At 42.4% G+C, this 24,160-nt stretch overlaps 1 protein-coding gene across 1 annotated transcript in view; it reads left to right on the top strand.

Annotated features, from left to right (window-relative positions):
• Positions 1 to 24,160, top strand: part of NECAB1 (N-terminal EF-hand calcium binding protein 1) — a 68,211-nt gene that overhangs the window by 5,513 nt on the left and 38,538 nt on the right. The window contains exon 3 of the mRNA XM_059836351.1: positions 10,881 to 10,989. Within this exon, the coding sequence (XP_059692334.1) occupies positions 10,881 to 10,989 (109 nt within the window). The remainder of the gene's footprint in view (positions 1 to 10,880; positions 10,990 to 24,160) is intronic.

Here is a 24,160-nt window from a genome sequence, read left to right as displayed (position 1 = left end):
GGGTGGCCGCTGGATTTTTTTGCTGGTATACATAGTCATGGTCTTGAACCTGACTTTAACCCCTTTTCCCATCTCAGAATTACTGCACAATTTTGGACAAGTGACATTGTCATTTTTGTGCCACATACCCCAGCAGAGAAATTAAGCCACTACCATGTCCCTGTGTCACAGAGCGTGAGATTTGGTATGTTTGAGGCTATGAAGAGCTTCTGTAGCTCTGCAGTTACCATAATAGTGTTTATACGTAACTCAGATAACCAGACTTAGGTCTTACAGGATGACAAGGAAATACAAGCTTGCAATTATTTAGCAATGTAATACTGAAGTACGGGAAGAAGGGAGATGCGACTTCTTGCAGAAGCGCAGGCCAGACTTTGGTCTTTTCCTGAAAGCACTGAACAGTGTCAAACCCACAGCTCAGACAGGGTTAACCCTGACAAGCAATTCCCACTTAATCCTCAGAAAACAGGTATTGTGCGGGTTCGATAAAGTGTACTCTCAGGTATCTGAAGGCAAATGGATACCATTGAGAAAATCAGAGAGGAAGAACTATTGGACAGTAAGGGGCTACCATACGGTTCGATGGTATAACTGAGCCTGTTGAATAACCATTTCCTGTTGCTGAGAGGGCAATTGCACCCCCCCAGCCCACCTCCGTCTGCTAGTCTTGCCCCAGCTCATGTGTGGCAACTGGCACTTCCTACGAAACCATGGCAGGCTCCTTCAGAGAGCTTAGGGGCCACAAAATCCATCACTGAGAGTTTTTTGGTGGTGTTTTTGTTATCATCTCCCTCAGTCAGCTTGCCAGTGGCTTGCAAGGGCAGTGATGGTGCAAGTTGAATCCCAAGGTGAGGGCTGGGATGGGGAGGAGAAAGACCTTCCCCTTCAGCAGTGCCTTTCCAGCTTAGCTACATGCCAACCACAGACAAGCTCTGCTGGCATCTCCTGCAGACCTCCCCGCGGTGTTTGGAATAGATGTTCATGTGTCTACCCTGAAGACTGATGAGAGCCAGAGCACATGGTGCAAAGCAGTGGTCGTCATCCCCCCAGAGTCAGAAAGAGCCCCTAAAGCTTCCATGTCCCTGTCCTGGACTTTGAAGTCATGCCCTGTCTCAGCCCTGGGGGATCCACAGCACTTCAGTGGTCAGGAAGACTCCCAGTCCTCACTGGGGTTACCCCACAGTTTATTATTGATGCTTTTCTACTAAAATAGGGGAAGCAGCTCACATGATCAGTGACAAACTTCCTTGGTCCAGAACAATATGAAGCCACGTTGGCACTAGAGACTTTGGTCACTGGAGTTCATACCTATATATGGATCCTTTACAACAAATTATTGGGAGAAAGTAGCTAAGTTCAGTCGCTTTAGTTCTATTAATTTAAGTCTATGAACTTGAAATGGTTTCAGCTTTTATGTGCTTGATTATGTTTGCTCAACCATCAGTTGCCCATGGGTCTTCCACTTTGCTAGCACTGCACAGGCTCATGCCACGTTAACAGGGAGCAGATTTGTTTTAAGGCTGGGAAGTTTAAGTACCTTCTCAGAAAGGTTATTGGATATGTGAACACTTACCTAACATGTTTACACTGTTGTCAACACAGATTATTAGCTTTTGTTAATGACTAGGATACTTATACTTTCAGTGTCACCTTTCTGTGCTACAGGAAACCAAGTATTGGCTTACAGTAACAAATACTACATTACTAACCATGAAATGCTCCTGTTAACCCATACACTTTTAATAGGACTCTCTCAGAGCTGCCATATTTATTCTCTGTGAGATTAAAATACCCCCCCAAAAAATTATCTTCAAAAACCTTACTAGATACTTGCTTGACAGCAAGAAAAAAATACATCCAAAAAAGTGGACCAAGATGATAAATAGGCATATTATAGGAGAAAACATTCTTACTATGAATTTAGGGACTGTGGGGCTCCAGGTTAGCCTTCCACAATAAGGAAAGACAACTGTTCCTGCAAAGACAATATGAAATAAGAGATCAAAAGAGCCAAGAAATCCTGCTGAATTGCTGTTACTGAAAAATACTACAATGATTTATGACAGCTAGGTTTAATTGAGAAACTCCTTTATCAAACAGTCATTCCCCTATTCAAAAGAAGCCATAAAAATGTTGTTTCTTTTGTGGTGGTGGCTTCTTTCTTTGCCAGCCCAGCTACATATATCATTCTGTTACCCTCCCATTTCTGGAAATATCAGCTATGCCCAACTTCCACAAGAGGATCAGCTTCATAAACTCTATCTATAGTTCTTATTTCATGGCTGATCAGCTCCATTCCGTATGGATCAGACCCACACTCCTCCCAAAACTGAAAAGGTCATGTGATTTTCTTCAAGGGAGAACAAGGTATAGGGAAAGAATATCACATTTCTGAGAAATGTATGTTTCATAATATTGACAAAAGAAACAGAAAACCCCAAGGGAAAAAAAAAGCAATTTCATAAAGGTGAGATGTTGCACATTGACCTTTTTGGAAAGGAGAAGTTTCACGTTTGCATGTCAAAATGAAGTTTTGGTCAGGTTTACCTTACAAAACTCCATGTGTTTAAAGGAAAGCCTGTGGATTCAACACAGAACTAATTCGGAAAAATTCCAGCTAAAAGGAAAGTTCTTAATTTATTTCATTCCTTTTGCTATGTAAAACAAAATCAAACTCATTAAGTTCCTCTCAAAAAGTAAAATCTTGTCCCTAGCCTGCAGCAGGGGGAGTAAAGAAATATGGGAAACTGGAACTGCCAAATGCAGTCTTTCCTAATCACGAAAATTTTTTATCTCACTCATCTCACAGGCAACAGTGGTTGCCCCCCACACATGTGACTGCAGTCTGTATGTGCTTATCCTCCTGCTTGGCTGCATGAGGTGTTTCTCTTACCTTCTGATATGCTAAGAGGGACATGGGCCACCCCATGAGCCTTGCAGTGATTTGCAATCAAATGAAACAGTATTGTTGGTAAAGGTCACCCTGGGGCCTCTCCTGACCATGCAGCTTTGACATGTGCCCTATTAGTATAGCCTCATGCTGTAATTTCCTCCTGTTAGCACAGGAATGGAAATTCAAATATAGACTATGTTGCAGAAATCCGATCACAAACAGTCTGACTGTCAAAATGGAGAAGAAAAATGGTAATGATCTACTGAGAATGCAACTCTCGATCTTGCAAGAGCAACAGTCTTCTTTCGGCTGAGGGAAGGTGCTTCAACACTGATGGTTCAACGCTGACCAGAGTCAGGGAGTACAACAAAATAACTGGAGACCAGTGCCCTGCCTTTGCCTGCGTCATGGCGGGGGTCATTTCCCTTCCCATCCTCCTGTGGGAGAAGAGGGCTGTTCTTCCCTTTCTACTTTATCATCTCCAGCTTTTTCTTGAGGGGAGGCTGGCTGCTTCAGGTCTGTTCTCTTATGAAGGTGGAAATGCATGACTCTGAGCCCAGTGGCATGCTTGCCTGGCTGTAGGCTGCTGAGCATATGTGCCAGCACAATAACCACCCTTTAAGGCGTGAGCCTCCTCTCCTGCTCTGGGAACATGGCATGCCCTGGCGTTTAAAACTCCCCTTAGCACTTTTCAGTGTGGAAACAGCCATCCAGTCAAACCTGGAGGAAGGAGCCAGTGACCCCCAGCCACATCCCCCAGAAGGAGGACCTCTCAGCTGTCTCTCTCCTCCACAAGTTTAGAACTGGTATTTGATTATGGCCTTGTTCCAGACTTACAGCTCCTGCCCCCAAACTCTCGGAACAGCTCCAAGCAAGAATTAACTAAAAAGAGCAGCTCTAATATGACAGTTTTGGAAAAGATGGTTTGTATATAGATGCTGTCATTGATTTGCAAATACAAGTCAGCTGTTATGAAAAAGCACTGAGTACAAGTTCTGTCTCAAACATCCTTAAAGCTCCTAAGAGGAAGATATTTGAAAACACCATATGTAATATCTGCCATAGAAGCAGAGACTTTCCAAAAAACAAGACGCCTTAACCGTAAGGAGCACAGTAAACAGTATGTGCAGGCAGTCAAGAAGTACTGCAACCAAATGAGGGAAAATTAAAAAATTTACTAAACAAAGCAATACTGGAGCTCCAGAGATAGCCAAACCTGAATATCAAACACCTAGCACAGACCAGCAATAAAATGTTATTAATGCCAGAACCAGTGCATTTATGACTGGTTTCTTTTTTTCTCTGACATTTCAAACAAGCACTCACTGAAAGCTTTCCCCCCCCCCCAAAAAAAACCATATGTTTTACAATGTCATTGAACTAGAATCTGTAAAATGAAAAATACAGTCAGATGCGACTAATCTTCTCATTCTGTCCTATGTCGTCATTCAGCAGCCCCTGATGTCCATGATACAGAACAGGGACATCCCATTTTTAAACATAGAATTCTAAAACTATATAAAACAGCATAATAATAATAACAGTATCTTCTCACCTGCCTTTAGCATAAGAAATTATATATGAAAAGTCCCCCAGTTCCCTCCAGCTCCAGCAGGAGGAAAATTGTTGTTGATTGCAGTGGCCTGGGGACTCCCAGCTCTAAAACCATGTGAACATTTGCCTGACAAAAAACTGCAGATCATAAATAAAGGACTCTTTAAAATAAGGCAACAGAGTGCAGCAATAGCATCCTATAGCTTCCACTGGTATCAGTGACCAAAGGGACTGATTCACAGAGCATACACATTTCAGTCAACGAACAGGATTTCCACAGAATAACCAAAAAGACACCGAGCTGCACGTGTACAATGATCAAGAGGAAATCTCGCAACTCTTGCTCTAGAGTCAGTTTTGCAGAGATCAAAATAGGTGTTTTCATATTCATTAGTTATTGACAGCACCATTGCAGGACAAACATTTTCTTTGCAGGTTAGTCTTCTACCCGCTGCATCTGCTCTTGTGTCTCCTGGTGAGCTCTGGCAGGATGATAGCTGCCTTGCTACAGCAGTCCTCAGATGGTGACTTCTCAGTTGCTCTAGCTTGTAGCCCAGAGTGCTAATTTAAGCCACCCTAGAGAACTGAGCGAATATGTCTGTGAGAGGCAGGGAAAGCACCTCAGGAAGGGGATCTCTTGAATCACCCTAAAGTGAACTGTCAGAGTTGGCGTGGACACTCTCTGAAGATTGCCACTTATGGGATTAAACTTTTTTTCAAGGAAAATTTTGGAGTTACACCAAAGCAAGGCATGCCAAGTCCCTGATTTCAGCATTTTTTCCTAGGCCATTATCTCCTAATGTGGGGCCACAACATCCTGACATCTCAGGAGGTCTTCAGCTAGCCCATAGACATAGCACAGTGGCAGCTACAGCAGTGCATGTGCTCTCCCCTCCATACACATGGACTGGCCAGATATGTCACAACATGACAGGGTGACCCATCTCTTGCGTGTCCTTCCTTGAGAAAAACAGCTACGTGCAGGAATCCCTTGGGGAAGCTCTATGCGCCACGATACCCAGAAGGGCCAAGTTTGAGCAGCCTATAGTGAGCTATACATCTACTGGATGACTTTACAGAACATATATTCTGACTGTGAGCCAGAGCACAGAAATTCTCTGAACTGCAGCACCACTGATTTGAGCTCCCAAATTATCCAATCAGTACTGGTAAAATGGATTTGTAAGGCAAAACCCTTGTAGCACAGCCTCCAGGGACTCTCGCCATGCTGCTGTTTGCTTCTTGACCATTTGGATCCACTGCAGAAACCACCCTGGCTCCTGTTTCAGAGCCCAGGCTCTGCCTGGGGTGGGATTCCCCATCCCACCTCCCTGGGTCCTTCAGGTGCTGGGCTCTGTTCTCCATATTCCACACTTTATTATTTCTATAAAGACAAAATGCCTACTTTTAAACCTAAACCCTCTCCCTGTTAGCCTCGTCCCCTTGGGACCACTTGGTTACATGTGCTAAGCTTTTCCAGCCTAACAGCTGGAATAATGGCTCAAAATCATTATTTCTGGTTATATCAACACTTGATACAGATCAGAGTCAATGAAAGCTTAGAGCATTTGTCCAGAGTCTTTAAAGTTTCAGCCTTTTTCTATGCTTTTTCTTATGCAACCCCTTATGCCTGGGACCTAGCAGATATTACCAGCATATGCTCTGGCACACTGAAATTTATTGTGTTGGCAGCTCTTCCTTGGTCTGATTCCAACCTATGTGCTGTATGCCAATAAATCAGGCTTTTTTCAACTTTTTGCATCTGGTTCAGTCCATCCATGTCTGTTGTCATGTGTCCCCACCACCACTTCTTTTTCTCTGTGTATAGGGCAATATCTTTTAGCACTCAAGTGCTCTGGACCAAACCTTTTACAGCAGGTATGGACTATCAGTTCCTTCCAGAAAGGCAAGTCACACAGCAGGTCCCCAGGAGTGGGTGAGCTGGGAGAAGGACCCATATTTATGCTGCCTTCCCACTGTGTTTGCTTCAGCCATGCAGGGGACTGAGGCCTGGGTGAGGCACTTTAAGTCTTTAAATTCTTCAAAGGCAGCCAGATTTCAAAAAGCTATAAAGAGCTGTCACAACTCCCATGAGGGATTTAGGAAGTTAGCTCTCATTGAGAACTGAGAGGGCCTGGATGGGGCTGGAGATTTGACCCTTGCCTTTCCCCAGGCAGAACTGACAGCTTTATTTCGAGCATGTAATTTCCTAATCCCTGTTGTAGCTTCCTGAGGAAGAAATACGTTCTGCCACAGGGGATTTTTCTATTTATTGGTTTCAGCTGTTGTTCTCTCTTTTCCCTTTTCTAATTTTTGCCCTACAGGGGCAGAGGACTGTGTTCATAGAGCCCCAGACCCTAAATAACCCGACTGCCCTGGCAGTGTGTGTGTTGCCAGCCTGGAGACAGGCTAGGCACCATCTGGTTGGGCCTGGACAGTGTCACGAGCTCTCCTTTCCAACTCCTGTCCCACCAGGGTGAACCCAGGATGAGCTTTAACCCAGTGGGTATTTTCCCTCTGATTTCCATAAGCTCTTCCATGTGGCTCTTCCAACAGCTATAAGCCCTAGGGCCACCATTCAGCAATATGAGCTCCATCTGCTGTGGCCCCTGCTGTGGCAACACTGCTTTGGTGGTCCTCTGTGGAGCCCACAGGTATGTTTAGCTGCTATGAAAGGCTCACAGTCCTAACAAGAAGCCCAAAATAGGTGGGAGTAGAAGCTGTTTGGTTGCCCTCCGGCCTTGGCTGGCATCTCTGCAAGACATCCTGCTCCTCTACATCACCGCAGCTTCCTTCGCTGGCTGCAGACTCACCATTTGCCATCGTCTTTGGGCACATAGACTCTAAATATAGAGGTGTTCTTGTTCATTATTTACTTGGTATCTTTTCACTCACTGAGGTCATCTTTCAACTCAAAAAGAGAGTATGTGTGTGGCTTTCCTTCATCAGATACACTGTTGTCTATTGAAGTCATAAGCTATCGCAAATGTCTCCTGGACACTATTAGTGTTTCTGGAGCAGACTGGCTGGGTGATATCACTTGAAGCTATTTTACACGTAAAACCATCTGTTCAATAGAGAGGTGAATTTTACTGAAATGAATGTAAGAATGCAATTGTAACCCAAAGGAAGGCTCTAAAACACCGTGTCAGTGTATCTCTAAACTTGCAAGTGCTACATAGGAAGATTAATTTTATTGTTTGTAATTTTGTCTGCCAGTCAGTAGTGTTTTGGCTCCAAGGAGGACAGGCAACTGTGCCTGTTTTTGAAGAAACCCTGCTTTTGAAAGACACCAGGGATGATATGCAAAACCGCTTCTTTGAGATAATGTTGCCAAGCCAAATGCTGCTGAAGGTTGATTTGTCTGAGGGATGCATGGCTTCAGAAAAGTTTGTCTTTCACGACTCATCCATCCCCTGTCGCTTTTCCAGTGACAAGGATTGAAGCATCTATAAGAGTGGTTTCCGCTCAGCTGCTCTGAAGCACTTAAACGAGACAGTATTTATCTGGGCTCTCCAAGGGCAGCAAGGTGTGCCCCGGGGAGGTGGTGCTGAGAATACATAATGCAGCCTTTAAAATAAAAGCCATTCTTGACACTTGAAAAAAAACCTGGCTAGGCAAACGTGTCTTCAATTAAAGAGCACAAGGAGCACTTGTTAGGGGTTGGGTCTGAGCTTCATCTGAGCACTGAGGAAGCGCAGGAGTGGCCTGGGCCGCCGGTGGCTGAGTCCCCAGCTGCACTAGCAAAGCAGTTACACTCATACAAAATCGGAGAAATGCTTTGGAGAATTAGAGCTTTTTTCAGTAAAGATAACTGTATGAAGTCTGTAAGTAACCAAATAGGTTCAAACCTCCTTAGGTTTTGCTAGCAACAAGCTCAGTGATGTGTCAGTCAATGTCAATAACATTCAAAATGTTATTGAGAATAAATAGCAATGAAGCAAAAGGCAATGTCTGCTCTTGGATGATAAAATTTAAAGAAAATAGCTAAAGTGCCCAGTCAGGCTGTTGGCAGATCATTGATTTTCTGGATTGATGTAAAGCCAATGATCCTGAAGAACAGAGATAAACAGACAGATGTTACAGATTTTGTGTCATACCCAGACTGTTCTATGAGCAAACTCATAATATGTTTATCTCAGAAAAGTTGCCAAAAATCACTAGTTTCTTGAGTATGTGTACAACTTGCATGCAAATCACCCTTCCCAGCAATGGCTAAAGCTGCAGAGGCACTTTGATTAAACAATTGATTGTATCTGTATGAGCAAAAGGAAGCATAGCTGTGAAACAAAGCTAATTTCAACATGCTCAATACTTGATATTCCTTCTCTGTAACCAGTGCCAAATGGGAGATGTGTTTAGATTCTCAATTAGGTAATCATGGCAGTTCTGTCAAAGAAAATTGCCTACCTTCAACACAGTATTGTGCCATCTTGGTTTTCAGTTCTTGTACATCCTGACATTTTATTTTGATCATAATGATGATTATCTCCAGCTACAATCTGTCTTTTCGTATTAAACATTTGAAATGTTTTGTTGAAGCAGACATTCAATTTGTCCAATTTTAAAAACTCTTGAAGATGACATATTTGAAGCCGTATAGTCAAGTCAAAGAAATTATGAAATAAGAGCAAGTAAAAGAGTGAGGAAACTCCTCAGCTCTACTCTTCAACTCTGCATGCTGTAGTACAGCATGTAGTTACAGGGTTCAGACAGGGTTCAGATACTGCCTTTATAATAGATTCTTCACCACTATGAAATTAGATGGCAATATGTTGTAGATTTGTCTGGTGCTTAGGGCATCTTAGTCTTATCCTCTACAGTTGTTTAGTGCCCCATGAGTGATTCAGTATGTTACTGAAGGAAGAGAAAGAGCCACATGTACTTAGCATAGAAAATCTGCAGTATAGCACCTTCTCTGGGATTTTTAGACATGCGTAAGTGAGGTGAGATACAAATACAATCCCTACTTCAGTGAAATGCCGTGCTATTTGTTGGAATATCCTTTAGAAAGCGTTCATAGTTGTGCAGAGTTTGATCTGACAAAAGGAGAGTAGAGACTCAATTTGAAGTGGTAACATCCTGAAAATACCAGATTAATTAATCTCTGCTTAATACATCTCAGATCAAGGATATTGCCTCATGTAGTCAAGGGCTTGCTACAATTGAAGCTAAATTAAGAAACAGATGAAACAGACTGCATTAAATAATGCATTACAGATTGTAATAAGGACTCTCTCCTTTGAATTAATGTACATCCCATTACTGTTCTTCTAAATGTTATCATATGGTACTTCCTCTCCCTCTGAGTCCCATTAGTCCTGTAGACACTTCCTAACTACATGAACGTATTATTGATGATGATCCGGACACATGTGGTGATGATTGTTTTTGTCCCAAACAAATGAGAAGAACAGGTATTTAGAAAATAAAAAGTCAAATTCTTCATAGTTGGGCTTCACTGTATATGGCATGGCAAATTCAAACTCCATCTGAAAATCCATCTGAGGATTTTGACTGACCTCTGATATATGTCCAAAACAGTTTTCTCATTCCTAAATTTTGGTGTAATCTCCAGACGTATTACATGCTGGCAAATAGAAAGGTATTTTCTGTGGTAAGAAAATGAGCTGAAATTCTTTCCAGTGGAAAAGGACACAAAGCTGTCTTTCTAGTCCATGAAAGTTGAACTTTTAAATATTTATTTTGTTAATTCCATACCAAACATAGAGCTTTTTGAGAAAGATGTGTTTTATAAAGAAAGAGAGAATCAAAATGCTGCAAACCAGTGCAGTGTATTGTTTAGTGTCCTTAGAAGACAGCCAGGGTCAGATCCCTGCTGCTATTGAATTATGCATTTGAGTCTCAGTCTCCCATGTAAGAGGCAGGGAGCAGAGGAAAGAGAGAGAAGGAAAAGGAAAGGGAAATAAGAATATACCTCTAGATAGCTGAAGAAATTTTCATTGAACCAATTTGTTCCTTCAACAAATGTTTGGTTTTGCATTTCCCTGGATTTTCTCTGTCCCCCTCAGTCTCAAGAAGTCACCGATCTTCCAAGCAGAGGCGAGAACATGGACAGCGAGCAAGCAGGGGAAGCGTGGGGCACAACAGGGAGAAGCTGCAGTGAATGGAATCAGGACAAAGACAGGATTGTATTGATGTGTTTGTCAGTAGAGGTTTACCAAATCCAAACTATCTTTGCTTGAAAGATGAGGAGGAAGCATAACAGAGTTACCAGGCAAACTGAGAACTCTGATACAACAACGGATGCATTTGACATCATGTTCTTTATGTGTCTTGATCAAGTGTGTGGAGTTTCTACATTTAATATGAAAAGCTAGTTTTTTTTAATAGTTTTCTCTTCTCCTGCATGAAGTAAACAAGCAAAACTATAAATGAAACTAAGGCACTTTCCATTTCTTCATTGTTTCAGACGATGGAAAACTGTCCTTTGATGAATTCAAAGCTTACTTCGCTGATGGAGTTCTGAGTGGAGAAGAACTGCATGAACTTTTTCACACAATCGACACACACAATACTGAGTAAGTGTCCCCTTACAATCAGAGTGCTATTCTCTGTACCTGAGAATGGAAAAGAAAGACATCAGGTTGATTTTAGAAAACAAGTCTAAGAAGAAAGCTGCTTCAGGGAAGCTAGGCTGTGTCAAATGCCTCTAAACTGTACAAGTGAAATGTTTCTAAACCTTATAGAAATACCTGTATGTTCCAATAAATGTGATTTGGGTACTGACAACACAGGGTGGCAACTGGATGCCTTCTGTGTTCTCCACCCATGATAGTAAGGAAAAGGGTCTGTCGCTTCCTTGAGGCTTAAATATGAGTTCCTCATTCTTGACTCCTCCTTACTGATTCATTACCTGAGATGAATACTTGGAACAGGTGTTGAGCAGGGAAAAAATAAATTAAGCAATCATAGTAAAGAGCAGAAAAAGCTATCCTGTCTGGTGCTGGCACGGTAATTATGTTACTGTTGTCACTTAGGCTGTTTGGACATTCCCGTTATGGTTTGGCTTAACAAGGCCTCAGGTTGAGGGTGTGAAAAACCTTACTTACTGCTTTCAACAGAGCCAAACATGTGCCATTGCATGCTTTCTTAAGCTAACTTTTCCTTATCTATAGTGATTAAGGTGGATTGAAAACTGGATGAATGGCCAGGCCCAGAGGGTGCTGATCAGTGGCATGAAGTCTAGTTGGAGGCCAGTGACTAGTGTTGTACCCTAGGTGTCAATACTGGGTCCAGTCCTGCTTAACATCTTCATTAATGATCTGGATGATGGGGCACAGTGTACCCTCGGCAAGTTTACTGATGACACAAAACTGGGAGGAGTGTCTGATATGCCAGAAGGTCATGCTGCCATCCAGAGTGACCTGGGGAAATGAGCTGACAGGAACTTCATGAATTTCAACAAGAAGTGCAGAGTCCCGCACCTGGGGAAGAACAACCCCATGCACCAGTATATACTGGGGGCCACCCGGCTGGAAAGCAACTTGGCAGAAAAGGACACAGGGGTCCTGGTGGACACCAATTTGAACATGAGCCCGCAATGTGCCTTTGCTGCAAAGAAGGCAAATGTTATTCTGGGCTGCATTAAACAAAGTATTGCTAGCAGGTCAAGGGAGGTGATCCCTCCCCTCTACTCAGCACTGGTGAGGCAACACCTGGAGTAGTGTCCAGTTCTGGGCTCCTCAGTACAAGAGAGACATAGACATACTGGAGAGAGTCCAATGATGGGCCACGAAGATGATTAAGGGACCGGAGCATCTTTCCTATGAGGAAAGGCTGAGAGAACTGGGACTGTTTAGCCTGGAGAAGAGAAGGCTCAGGGAGGGACCTCATCAATGTATATTGAGGGTGGAGTGTATATGAAGGGTGCAAAGAGGACAGAGGCAGGCTTTTTTCAGTGGCGTCCAATGACAGGACAAGAGGTAATGGGCACAAAGTGAAACACAGGAGGTTTCCTCTGACCATCAGGAAACACTTTTTTACTGTGAGGGTGACCAAGAACTGGCACAGGTAGCCCAGAGACATGGTGGAGTCCCCATCCTTGGAAATATTGAAAAGCCATCTGGACATGATCCTCGGCAACTGGCTCTAGATGGCCCTGCTTGAGCAGGGGGGATTGGACCAGATGACCTTCAGAGGTCCCTTCCAACCTCAGCCATCGTGTGATTCTATGACTGAAGAAGAGAATTAATTTCCTTTTTATTTGCTTTCTGGCAATCAGCAGTTATTCACAGGAGGTCTCCCATTTACTGTTAATTAGGAGGGCGTTACTAAGCTAGTGGTTTTTAAATTGGACTATTCCTGGGGTAGAGAAGGTCCTGAGGAGAGGCTGTTTATTGCTTTTTCTAAGAGGTTATGAAGACATCGTGTAGCAATCATGGTGTGGGTTGTGATTCTGTTTACAAGGAGCAAGTACTCATTAAGTCAGTATTGCTTTTCTCAGCTGCATACAGTGGAGCAACAAGTATTAAGATGCTATCACAGCCCTGCTCCCAGGCAGGAGCAGTGTAACAGGATCTTATCCAATGCCAAACTCCATTGTGTCTCTGGGTTTTTTCCCTGTGGGAGGTAAAAAAACCCAGCGCGCTGTTATTTTGTATTTCATCTACTTCATAAACATCCAGACACTAACTTACAGTAAGATATTAGTAGCCTTTTTCCTCAGACACATGAATTTGGCCATCGCCGTAATACCTTAGGACTCGTCCATTACCCCAGGTAGCTCCAGACAGGCCTTTCCCCTTGGCCAGTTCTTCCTGACAGTGACTCTCCTATGGCTTTTTCTCCTTTGGATGTCTGTGTCATAGCATTGCACCCCTCCTTGATCCCCTCTTCCTCAGCTTCTGCCACTCCTCCTCTGCAAACACCCAGTTCTTGTGACAGTTGTGTATCGCCAGCCCCAAACGCTGACCCAAGCCCAGGCCCATCCCCTGGGGGCCTGTCAATGACGAGGCGTGATGCTGGCATGTTGACATGACAACTGCTCTTGCAGTAGAAGGCCTGGAAGTCCAGCTAAGGGCTTTTTTGGGAACAATCTCAAAGCTCATTCTTCTGAAGGAGCCTCACTGGAGGCTTTGTCTGCTTGGAAGCTTGTCAATTTTTTCCACCATCAGCTAGTCTAATGAGTATATTCTCTCTCCTTGCAAATTTTGCCTACCTCCAATCTAGGTGGAATTATTAAACCATTTCAACTTTTCCAGAAAGTGTGAAGAAAGAAATCAATTGAAGTGTGAAATCTGTTCCGTAGTGTACAAGTGTATGTTGTACATGGGAACATGTATCTCAGTTTATGATCATTTATGAACATCTTCCAGGATGATAAACATAAAAATTTTTTAAAAGTTTCTAGGTTTTCATTAGCCAATATATAAATATTTTTTGCAAAAAATCAATAATTACATTAATTCAGATATTAAATATTCAAACTGTTGCCATTTAAATATACAGTCTATACGCAAAACGACATTACTTTGCTGTCTTAAGGGCTTGGTTGCTTTTTTTATAAAGGTGTATGAAGTACTTTTCATGAGCAGTATTGTCTGTGTGATTATACGGAGCCATGAAATGCCTAAAGTTAGGAATCCTCTTTTAGATCTGTTCTCTGCATTCCTAAAAGCATTCACATAGGCACCTAATTGATATAAACAGGGGAATATATCCCCTAGGAGTAAATGCCTAAATAACTCTGTCGATTTGGTTTTTAGCTCTGATCTCACTTATTTTTTAATCCCAAGGCCATCCTAAAGTATCCAGTAAACCATCCTGTGTTGAAGACTCTTGGTACTAGGATGCAACAAGACAGAGAAACAGATTTCCCAGATATATCATTCTCCTTAACAGACAACACAGGAGAAGAAGCAATATTAACAGGTTATCTCTTATTATAAGAAAAGAGGAAAAGGCTGTCATTATTGCCCTAATTTCCCATATTTCCCTAATTTGTCAAAAGTACTTATGTGCTATGAATTCAAAGCAGAAGGTTGCAGAAACACTGCTGAATAAATAGGCACTGTGTACAGAAGAAATAAGTGTAACATTTTAATTTCCTCGTTTCTTAAAATCAGTGGCAAAAACTGAGAAACAAACACAATTTTGAACAAATACAGTGCATGCAGTCTGCCTAATCCTAGCAAAATGAATCACATGCTTCTTAGAACACCATGGCAATTTGTTTAGCAGATTAAGGGCATGCATGCAAATTTTTAACCCAGAGTCAAAGACTCATTCATACAGATTTGGACTTCCTCATGTGTACCACATATCTGCATCAGAGTGGTTTTATTTCTGCATTTGTCAGGGAGCATCCTGGTAAGGGCAAATATCCGCAATGACTATGTAAGATTTCTAAGAAAAAAGATAGATGCTCTACATCTATTTTTCCTTTCTTTTAATTTGTAAAGGTTTTTTTTACTTGTAAAATATTTTTATTTGTAAATTTTTTATTATTTGCAAACCTTTTTCTCTTTAGCAGAGACTATCTGGATGTGAAAAATATGTAGAAAAGTGAGAATAACATTACGTTTTTCCTCCTGGGAGATAGGCATACCCAAAGAATAAGTGTGACTCTGTCAAATGCTACAGTTATTAGCTGAGAACAGGTAATGAAACTGGCACAGCAGCCATCTGAGAGAGAGATCATTCTCACTGTCCAGGAAAGCCTGGCAAAAAGCAGAGCACAAAAGTCACAGAGAATATGTACCATGAAGGATCATATTTTCATGTATTTCAGGGAACTGAACAGGTGGAAGACTAAGAAAACCTAGTAAATTACCTTTTCCAAACAGAAGAAAGGGTGCTTTCTATTGACAGGTTATTATTTGTTATAGAGTAGAACCTAGATAGAGACAGTAAGAAAGCATGCTTAAAGCTTAGATTTAAAACAGCAACAAGAAGCTTTCTGAGTATGTTTTTTCACAAAGTCTTTAACTGATAAAAGGCTTAGTGCCTGACTTTGCAGCTGAAAAGCATTCTACGCCACTTGATCTTTCTCTTTAACAGAGGCAAATACATTTTAAAGGCTTTTCCTTAGCACCTTTGAAAGCTTTTGTGAACCCTGTCATCAGGCAGGCAGCAAGATGGAGCATGCCAAATATCAGATGGATATAGCAAAGAGATACATCTTGGACAGTATAATATAAATTCCTTGTTAGTATAGCTTTCCAGCAAAATCACATGAAGCAGATATAAAAAGGAGGCAAAAACTTTACTCACTGGCATTTGCTGAAAAGGGCAGATTATGTAAAATGTCTCAAATTAACCAGCTGGCTAAGAAAAGCAGCAAAATGTTCATTGAACCTTGGGAAGTTTTGTAATGTAAGCATTAGGAGAATCATGTACATATCAAACGATCCCTAAACTACCTATTTTGTGATGTTTTCACTTGAAAATTACCCAAGGGAATGAAATTAAAATCATGGTTTGTGCCTATAATTCCCATGTAGTTTATGGCTGGTTTTTAGTAGGGGAGGGTGAGAAATTCTACTCAGTTGTGTATCTAATAGGAGAAGATTTGCACAGATTATTTCATCTCTCTTATCCAGTTAAAATACAGACTCTGTCAAATCATTTACCTTCTCTCTGCTTCGCTATTTACAAAATGCAGTCTGTAGTTCCCTATCCCAGAAATATTTCATAAGCACTGAGATTATGCAGTGATTTACACTACACATAAATGTCTAGGACAGATGGCTAGGGAAGCATATCATGATCCACTAGATCATTTCTTGGATGATCTAGTAGATCATCCAAGATTTCAATCTCAAGATTTCATACCCAGCTTGTCACAAGAGCAGACTTTGGGTCGTTTCCACCTGCATTAAATCTTTAGCTCTGCCAGCATTCAAAACCTCACTGTCTGTGTGCATGAGTCTTTGTACTTCAAAGCCTGAAGATAAAAAAGGTGAGGTGGCCTTGGGGTGATTTCCATGGGCCACAAGCTCAGGAAATCTGAATTCCCTTCTCAGCTCTGCTGCAGCAATCTTTCAAAAAAAATTCAAAGCATAAAAGACTTACACTGGCTTAACACTTTTAAGGGAATTAAATTAACCCGATATTAAAAACCCCTGTTACATGGGTCCTAATGTCAGTCTTGCTGAAGAGAGATTTAGAAGACTAACTTTTAAAAAGACCAAGCCAAGCTAATGTAACATATCTGTTACAGAGCAGATAGACTTTGGAAGACTGCTAAAATGAGCAATTACTGTTTTCAGTGTGATAGCAGGGCAAATAATAGGGGGTTTAACTTCCCAGTGATTGAGGCTGTGTCTGCCTGACTATGATCTCTGCACCTTGCTATTTGGTGCAGACAGGTGTTATCTCTTTACTAGGTAAAAGAAGAGTCAATTAGTACTGCAGTGAACATAATCACCAGGAAAAAAGATGAGTAGTAATTAGTTACCACCGCATAAAGTTTCCAAAAGATAGGTGGAATACGAATTCATTATGCCAGGATGAATTTATATTTACAGTTTGTCTAGACTCCCCATGATCCAGGAGGAAGCAGTTAACGACCTCCTATGCCACCTGGACACTCACAAGTCTATGGGGCCTGATGGCATCCACCCAAGGGTACTGAGGGAGCTGGCGGAGGAGCTTGCCAAGCCGCTCTCCATCATTTATCAACAGTCCTGGATAACGGGGGAGGTCCCGGACGACTGGAGGCTTGCCAACGTGACACCCATCTACAAGAAGGGTCGGAAGGAGGATCCGGGGAACTCCAGGCCTGTCAGCCTGACCTCGGTGCCGGGGAAGATTATGGAGAGGCTCATCTTGAGGGCGCTCACGGGGCACGTGCAGGATAACCAAGGGATCAGGCCCAGCCAGCATGGGTTCATGAAAGGCAGGTCCTGCTTGACCAACCTGATCTCCTTCTATGACCAGGTGACCCGCCTAGTGGATGAGGGAAAGGCTGTTGATGTTGTCTACATGGACTTCAGCAAAGCCTTCCACACTGTTCCCCACAGTATTCTCCTGGAGAAGCTGGTGGCCCGTGGTTTAGACAGGTGCACTCTTCGCTGGGTAAAAAACTGGCTGGATGGCTGAGCCCAGAGAGTTGTGGTGAATGGAGCGAAATCCAGTTGACGGCCGGTCACAAGCAGTGTCCCCCAGGGCTCAGTTTTGGGACCGGTCTTGTTTAATATCTTTATTGATGATCTGGATGAGGGGATAGAGTGCACCCTCAGCAAGTTTGCAGACGACATCAAGTTGGGAGGGAGTGTTGATCTGCTTGAGGGTCGGAAGGCTCTGCAGAGGGATCTGGACAGGCTGGATCGATGGGCTGAGACCAACCGGATGAAGTTCAATAAGGCCAAGTGCCGGGTTCTACACTTTGGCCACAACAACCCCAGGCAACGCTACAGGCTTGGGGACGAGTGGCTGGAAAGCTGCCTGGGGGAAAAGGACCTGGGGGTGTTGGTCGACAGCCAGCTGAAGATGAGCCAGCAGTGTGCCCAGGTGGCCAAGAAGGCCAACAGCATCCTGGCCTGTATCAGAAATAGTGTGGCCAGCAGGAGCAGGGAGGTGATCGTGCCCCTGTACTCGGCGCTGGTGAGGCCACACCTCAAATCCTGTGTTCAGTTTTGGGCCCCTCACTACAAGAAAGACATTGAAGTGCTGGAGCGTGTCCAGAGAAGGGCAACGAAGCTGGTGAGGGGTCTGGAGCACAAGTCTTATGAGGAACGGCTGAGGGAACTGGGGTTGTTCAGTCTGGAGAAGAGGAGGCTGAGGGGAGACCTTATCGCTCTCTACAACTACCTGAAAGGGGGTTGCAGAGAGGTGGGTGTTGGTCTCTTCTCCCAAGTGACTAGCGACAGGACTAGAGCAAATGGCTTCAAGTTGCACCAGGGGAGGTTCAGGCTGGATATTAGGAAAAAGTTCTTTACTGAAAGAGTAGTGAAACATTGGAATAGGCTGCCCAGGGAGGTGGTGGAGTCACCCTCCCTGGAGGTATTCAAGGAGCGTGTGGATGTGGCATTGTGGGACGTGGCTTGATGGGCATGGTGCTGTGTGGTGTGGTCTTTTTTGTTTGTTTGTGTGGTGTGTGTTTTGTCTTTTTTTTTTTTTTTTAGGTTGGACTTGATGATCTTACAGGTCTTTTCCAACCTTAGTGATTCTGTGATACCCAGTTCCTCACCCCTATCTCCCCCAACCTCAGCTCCAAGCTATGCAGTGCTCAGTGAGGCTCTGCAGGGCTGATGGGAGCAATGGGAAGGGTGTTGGAGGCAAATGCAGGTGCTGCAAAGGCACTGGAAGTCTTTCCCAGGGTTGACAGGGAAGGTGACAACGCACAGCTCATGGAGGACATGATCTGCAGGTCATAGATAAAATAATTTTGAAGCTGAAGACCCACATGCTTTGCTGTCTTGGAGGATCCTGGTTATCAGCTCCTCTATCAAATGAATGTGAAACACTCATTTTGGTTGGAAAGCAGTTTGTACTATCATGGCATGAGTGTAAATCCCTACACACAGCTGAAGGCAAAGACTATCCGAGACTGATGCTCATTGCCACCTGAACATAGGAGAAGTGAGCAGATGATGTTAACTACAAGAAATACTTTATGTTTTCAGAAATTGCAGACTTTTACAAAGGGAATATCTGTGAAGTTTAAGGCTGAGGACAGAAGAGCAGAATTGTCTTGCAAACTTAAGCATTGTGTTTCTTAACATATTCTCCTAAGCACTATTTTTAGGAGCAGATAGGAGCACAAGAATATTTTACAGATTAAATAGGAAGAAGAATCATTCAATGTGACTAGCTTTTGCTGACTTTCAACTTGAAAAATACTGAAGAATTTTTTGGTGTTATTTCTGTTTTTACTTCATTTCTTGGCCCTTTTGAATTACTAAATCATAATGTATACACCAAACCCAAATCTGAAGACCTTCTTCCTCCCATATTTGCATCTAATCAGGAACAAAAGTGGTATTTTTATTGTAAACTTGATATTTTAAGCACTTAAATAATGTGAGCATCATTCCTACTACATAGTTTGTATCTTAACATTTCTATTAGTTCTCATCTGGTTTGTAAATCCAATGTGTGCGTATGTTCAGTGCAGCTGCCTGGGAGTTGTAACAATGCTGAAGAAGCTATTTAAACTCATTATTCCAACTCAGAAAACGCTAACTTGTGGGGTTAGTGTTCTCTAAAGGATTAATATATCGCATTACCTGGACTTCACATCTGCCTTTACTGAATGTTAAACAGCTTGCATGCAAGACAGGATTGCAGCACAGTTCAGCTTCAGAGGAGGTAGTTCTGCAGAAATATAGCTGTTTTGTTTACATGTGTTATTGCCTGAATAATTGTACTGAAAGTAGAGAAAAATATCAGCAGCACAGATCTTTTTATACATGGAGAGAACTATGCAGAAGTTTGAAATTTGTGGCTTATGGGGTGAATGCTTTTACAGCTCATTTCCTTGGTAAATCTGCCCCTGCTTAATTTTAATATCAACTCTGATGAGTCCATGTTTCAGCAGAGCAAGACTCCTTGGCATGGTTAATGGTTTAGTGAATAGGTTTCAGCAGTCATTGCAAATGTAACCTCCCTTTTACTCTTATCCTTCTCCCTTCCCTCCCCCCACTCATAACTTTCATGGAAATTGGTTTTGCATAATGACATCCTCAGGGGAAAGGTGTCAGAAGGTAATGAGAAGATTTGGCAAAGTTACAAACTAAGAGATATGCAGAGGATCTCGAGGGGATTCAGACTGCAGCACTGCCGGAGAGACAGTGTGATAAATGCTTCACTGATTACTGACTCATATGAGTCAGTGGGGAATCAGACTTGTTTTTCTCACTTTTCTCACTGGTAAAATGAAGTCCTCAGCCAGGACCTTAGTTACAAGGTAGGAGGAATGCTAGAACTATTGAGGCAGACTCCAGTACAGGCAACCTCCCAAAGGCAGGGAGGTCCCATTAAGCCTTTGCATGCGGCACAAGGTAAAGAGGATAAACTATGCACAAGCCAGAGGTGAGTTTGGTGAGGACCTGAGAGCCTTGACCACCTGCAGCGCCGAGCTTGTGCTGGGCATTTGGGAGAGTCTGTCATGCTGCATGTACTGCACATGTAAGGATGGGACTTGGCACTATGGACAGACATCTGTGCTTGCATGTGTATGTATCGGCAGGGTGTCTAAGGCCCCATTATAGTCAATGAAGTCACCTAAGAAGTAATACTGCTGACACAGGCTTCAGCACTGTTGCCCAGGCATAAGGCCTTTAAGATGCTCTCACCTGAAACACCAGCCCAAGGTGAACAGGATGGCACAGGAGAAGCAGCTGGGACATCGGTGGTGGGAGAAATTCTACAGCATCTGAAGCAACACTAGATTCCTATGTTATATGCAATTACTCAGGCTCCTGCTAGCCGATCTACTGAAAAAACCCCTTTTCAGCTGGTCTACTGAAAAGCTCCTTTGCCTGGCAGGGGAGGTTGGACACCCAGGGCACATATGACCGTCTACATTTAGGACTCAGCCCCGAAATGCATCCACTTCCCTCACACTTTCCCAGCTCTTCATCAGCAGAGCCCTAGTTCCTCCCTTCAGTCAAAGAGAAATGTTGAGATCACCTGCCCTAATAGCAAACTCCAAAAGGATGCCAATTTCATGCCTGAGAGCAAGAAGTTGGTTAGCATCATCCTCGCAATAGTGGGAACCCATCCAACTGCATTAGCCTGCAACCCAATACTGTGCACTGAAACTAAAATGAAATGCATCTTATGTGGGACCACAGTGCTTCCTTCAAGACTCTGGCTGTAAAGATAGTAATGACAAATCCTCAGTATTTTAACAGTAGTCTAAGGGTAGTAATTATCTGTGCCTTGGATGTTTTTTTTTTCTTTCAGTTGGAAGGCATATTTTAGTCTCATGCCATTACTGATTTATGATGGTTCAATACAAGTACACAGAAAAAAATAATGAACTTCTAAGTACAATGAGGAAAAAAAATATTTATTAAAACCAGCATGAGATACCGAGAGGCTGTTTAATTAGGTGAACTTCAGGTGAGTGAAAAATGTTTTTTCTAAAAAGGGATTACTGAATGCAAAAAATTGCAGGAGGAAAATAATACATTGGGGTTTGACCATTTTTTAAAACTAGATCTTTTAGATTAAATGAGAATTTCAGGGCACATGGGGCAGCACTAACATCAGAAAGGTGTGTTTGCTATTGTTTAAGAGACATAATTGCAGCTGTTGGCTTTAAGTCTCAGACTTTTCAAGACAATAGCTACAGAAATCAGTCTAGAAATGAAGTACAGAGAAAAGGGCAAGATACTGGTCAGAATGAGCTGATTATACAGTTCAGTATTTCATGACTGAACAAAACAATTTCATTGAGAATGATTTACACAGTCCTGATGCTAACGGATCCTCTGGTCAGACAGACAAGCTGCAAATAGAGTTGCTTGGAATTTTTCCATATGAATGGTTATTTTTAATGGGAAATTCAGCTTTCTGCAGAAAAAAAAAAGAGAATCACTCACACTGGGAAAATCAAACGGTAATAAGTAGTTTCAATTGCATTGACCTAAATGGAGCTGACCTAGAATGTTTCATTTCAGTTGAGTGCTTCAGAAGATAACATTGGCTTCCTAGCAGTGAGCTCATTGCTTAATGGTAGATGTAGTTTGAGGGCCTAGTCCCTTCCATAATCTGGGTTTCTCAGAGAACCACAGCAGTTTTGGTATGTCTATCAACATGTGTATTTCCAGGGAGTTTGATAAACCAAAATAAATGTTTTATTTTGTGTAACAATAAATAATTTAATCTCAGTTTTTAAAAAAAAGTCATTTGGGGACAAAAACAGAAGTTGAAACATTATTGTCTTCTACACGGTGAAAACTCTGAAATTTGCTCCTTGTGGCAAAAGAGCCACCATGATGTTGCCTATCGTCTCCTTGTTTAGGTTGATGTGATTCAGACTCTGCTAAAAAATTATAGCTCTGCAGCCCTTGTACAGTTGTCTACAGATTTTAGCATGCACCACAACTTTTAATAGTATTATTAAGACTCTTAGCAACACAGACACTATTATAGCTGGGTTGATTAAGGGGGCCAGCCAGCTATGTAGTCATTGCATCCCTGTGAATCATTGCCTAATGCAAAGGACTAGGGTTTCTTTTTCAGATGAGCTTACAGCTTTTTGGCTGAGCTTGTCCATGGATGACTATTCAGTTACCCTTGCACAGTCTAAATAACACTTAATTCCTTTCAGTCACAAATAATATGCTTCTACTTAACAATAGGAGATACCAGCCTCAAACTTTCCTCCCTAAAACCAAATTTAGCAAGGAGACATGCAAATGAGAGCCAAAAAAAAAAAAAGAGTTGATTCAAGCCTCTGAAATAAATCCTTCTCATATCTGAGAATGAGGAGAGATCTGAAGAAGAAAGCATTATCCTTCTCCAGCTATAATAATCATGGCAATGAATTTCCTAAACTAAGGTGGTTCAGAAAGTCTTTCATATAGTATTGGATTCTTCAGTAAAACGACTGCTTTAGATGCCAGAGTCCATACTTTATATATAATTCCTGTACTGAAGAGATGTTATCGCCTCTTCCTGTGGTCCAGGGAATATATGCAGATCTTCTGCTGGTACCTTTGCCTAGAGGTGCCTTTCGTCCCAGAGAATGTTATGTGTCAGGTCAGTGGATGCGGCTGTGGATTGGTGGATTCACACCAGTGGATGAGTGGAATAGCTTTAACCTTCCCTCCTTCCTGGCTGGCCCCAGTCTGCAGCTGACTCTGGTGGGCAGAACAAGAGCATGATCACAGCTGCATTGCACTCCTACATTTTGGGCCACTTCCAGAGGTAGTACAAATAGGCATTTTTGCCACAGTTCATTCAAGTAAATTTGCTTATGTTTCTGTCACCGAGCAACAGGTATGATCAACTTTGCAGTGATCAGGACTGCACAGTGAAATATTTGTTAATAGTCCTTTAAAAATAGCTATTGTTATTAGGTAGGGAACATTTTAGACACAAAGTCAGACATGTAAAGGACTGCATTTGGTAGTCAGAAAGCAAACTGAGAGCAGAAGTTTAAAAAATGATTGTGCTGACATGATGTGAATGCATTTGGCTGCACCCTATGTTTTGGGTGCTTATCAGGAGAGGAGTGCTGGCGCCTAGATGTGAGTCATCCAGCAAATATTGCAAATAACATGTTCAGCGTTGCCAGATTATAGGTCTAAGCAGAAGGATCCTTGGCATACGTACCCACTGAAATGATGAACAGGTGCCCACTATAAATCTGAGTATACAACTGCAGAAACAGCCCTCTGGTATGCACCTCACTCCTGTACTATTAAATGTATTCCAAACTTCTTTAATTGCTTCTGTAGCATCCAGCAGGGACCTCAAAATTGTTTGCATACAGAAAAAGAATTTCTAGGTTTGCTCACGACTGTGTTTGAAGCAGCATGTTATTATTTCTGAGAGAATGAGATAATCAGGCACAAAAAAATTATGGTTTTCCTGCCTAGAACAGCATCCCCTTCAAATAGGATGCCAAGAACAATGGAGCCTCAGAGGGTATTTATAATAGAGAAGGAAATACTATGAGTATGCTAGACTAAAATCCACGCTCTTTATGTCATTTCCATGTTCTGTCACAGGCTTCCTGAAAGCTGCTGCACAAATCACTTTGGACAATAATTTTCTCATTATTCAGATGCC

Source organism: Gavia stellata, chromosome 3, assembly GCF_030936135.1.
Source record: "Gavia stellata isolate bGavSte3 chromosome 3, bGavSte3.hap2, whole genome shotgun sequence".
In the NCBI taxonomy this organism is placed as follows: Eukaryota; Metazoa; Chordata; class Aves; order Gaviiformes; family Gaviidae; genus Gavia; species Gavia stellata.
Note: the sequence above shows the minus strand (reverse complement) of the source record. Positions and strands in the feature narration are given on the sequence as shown.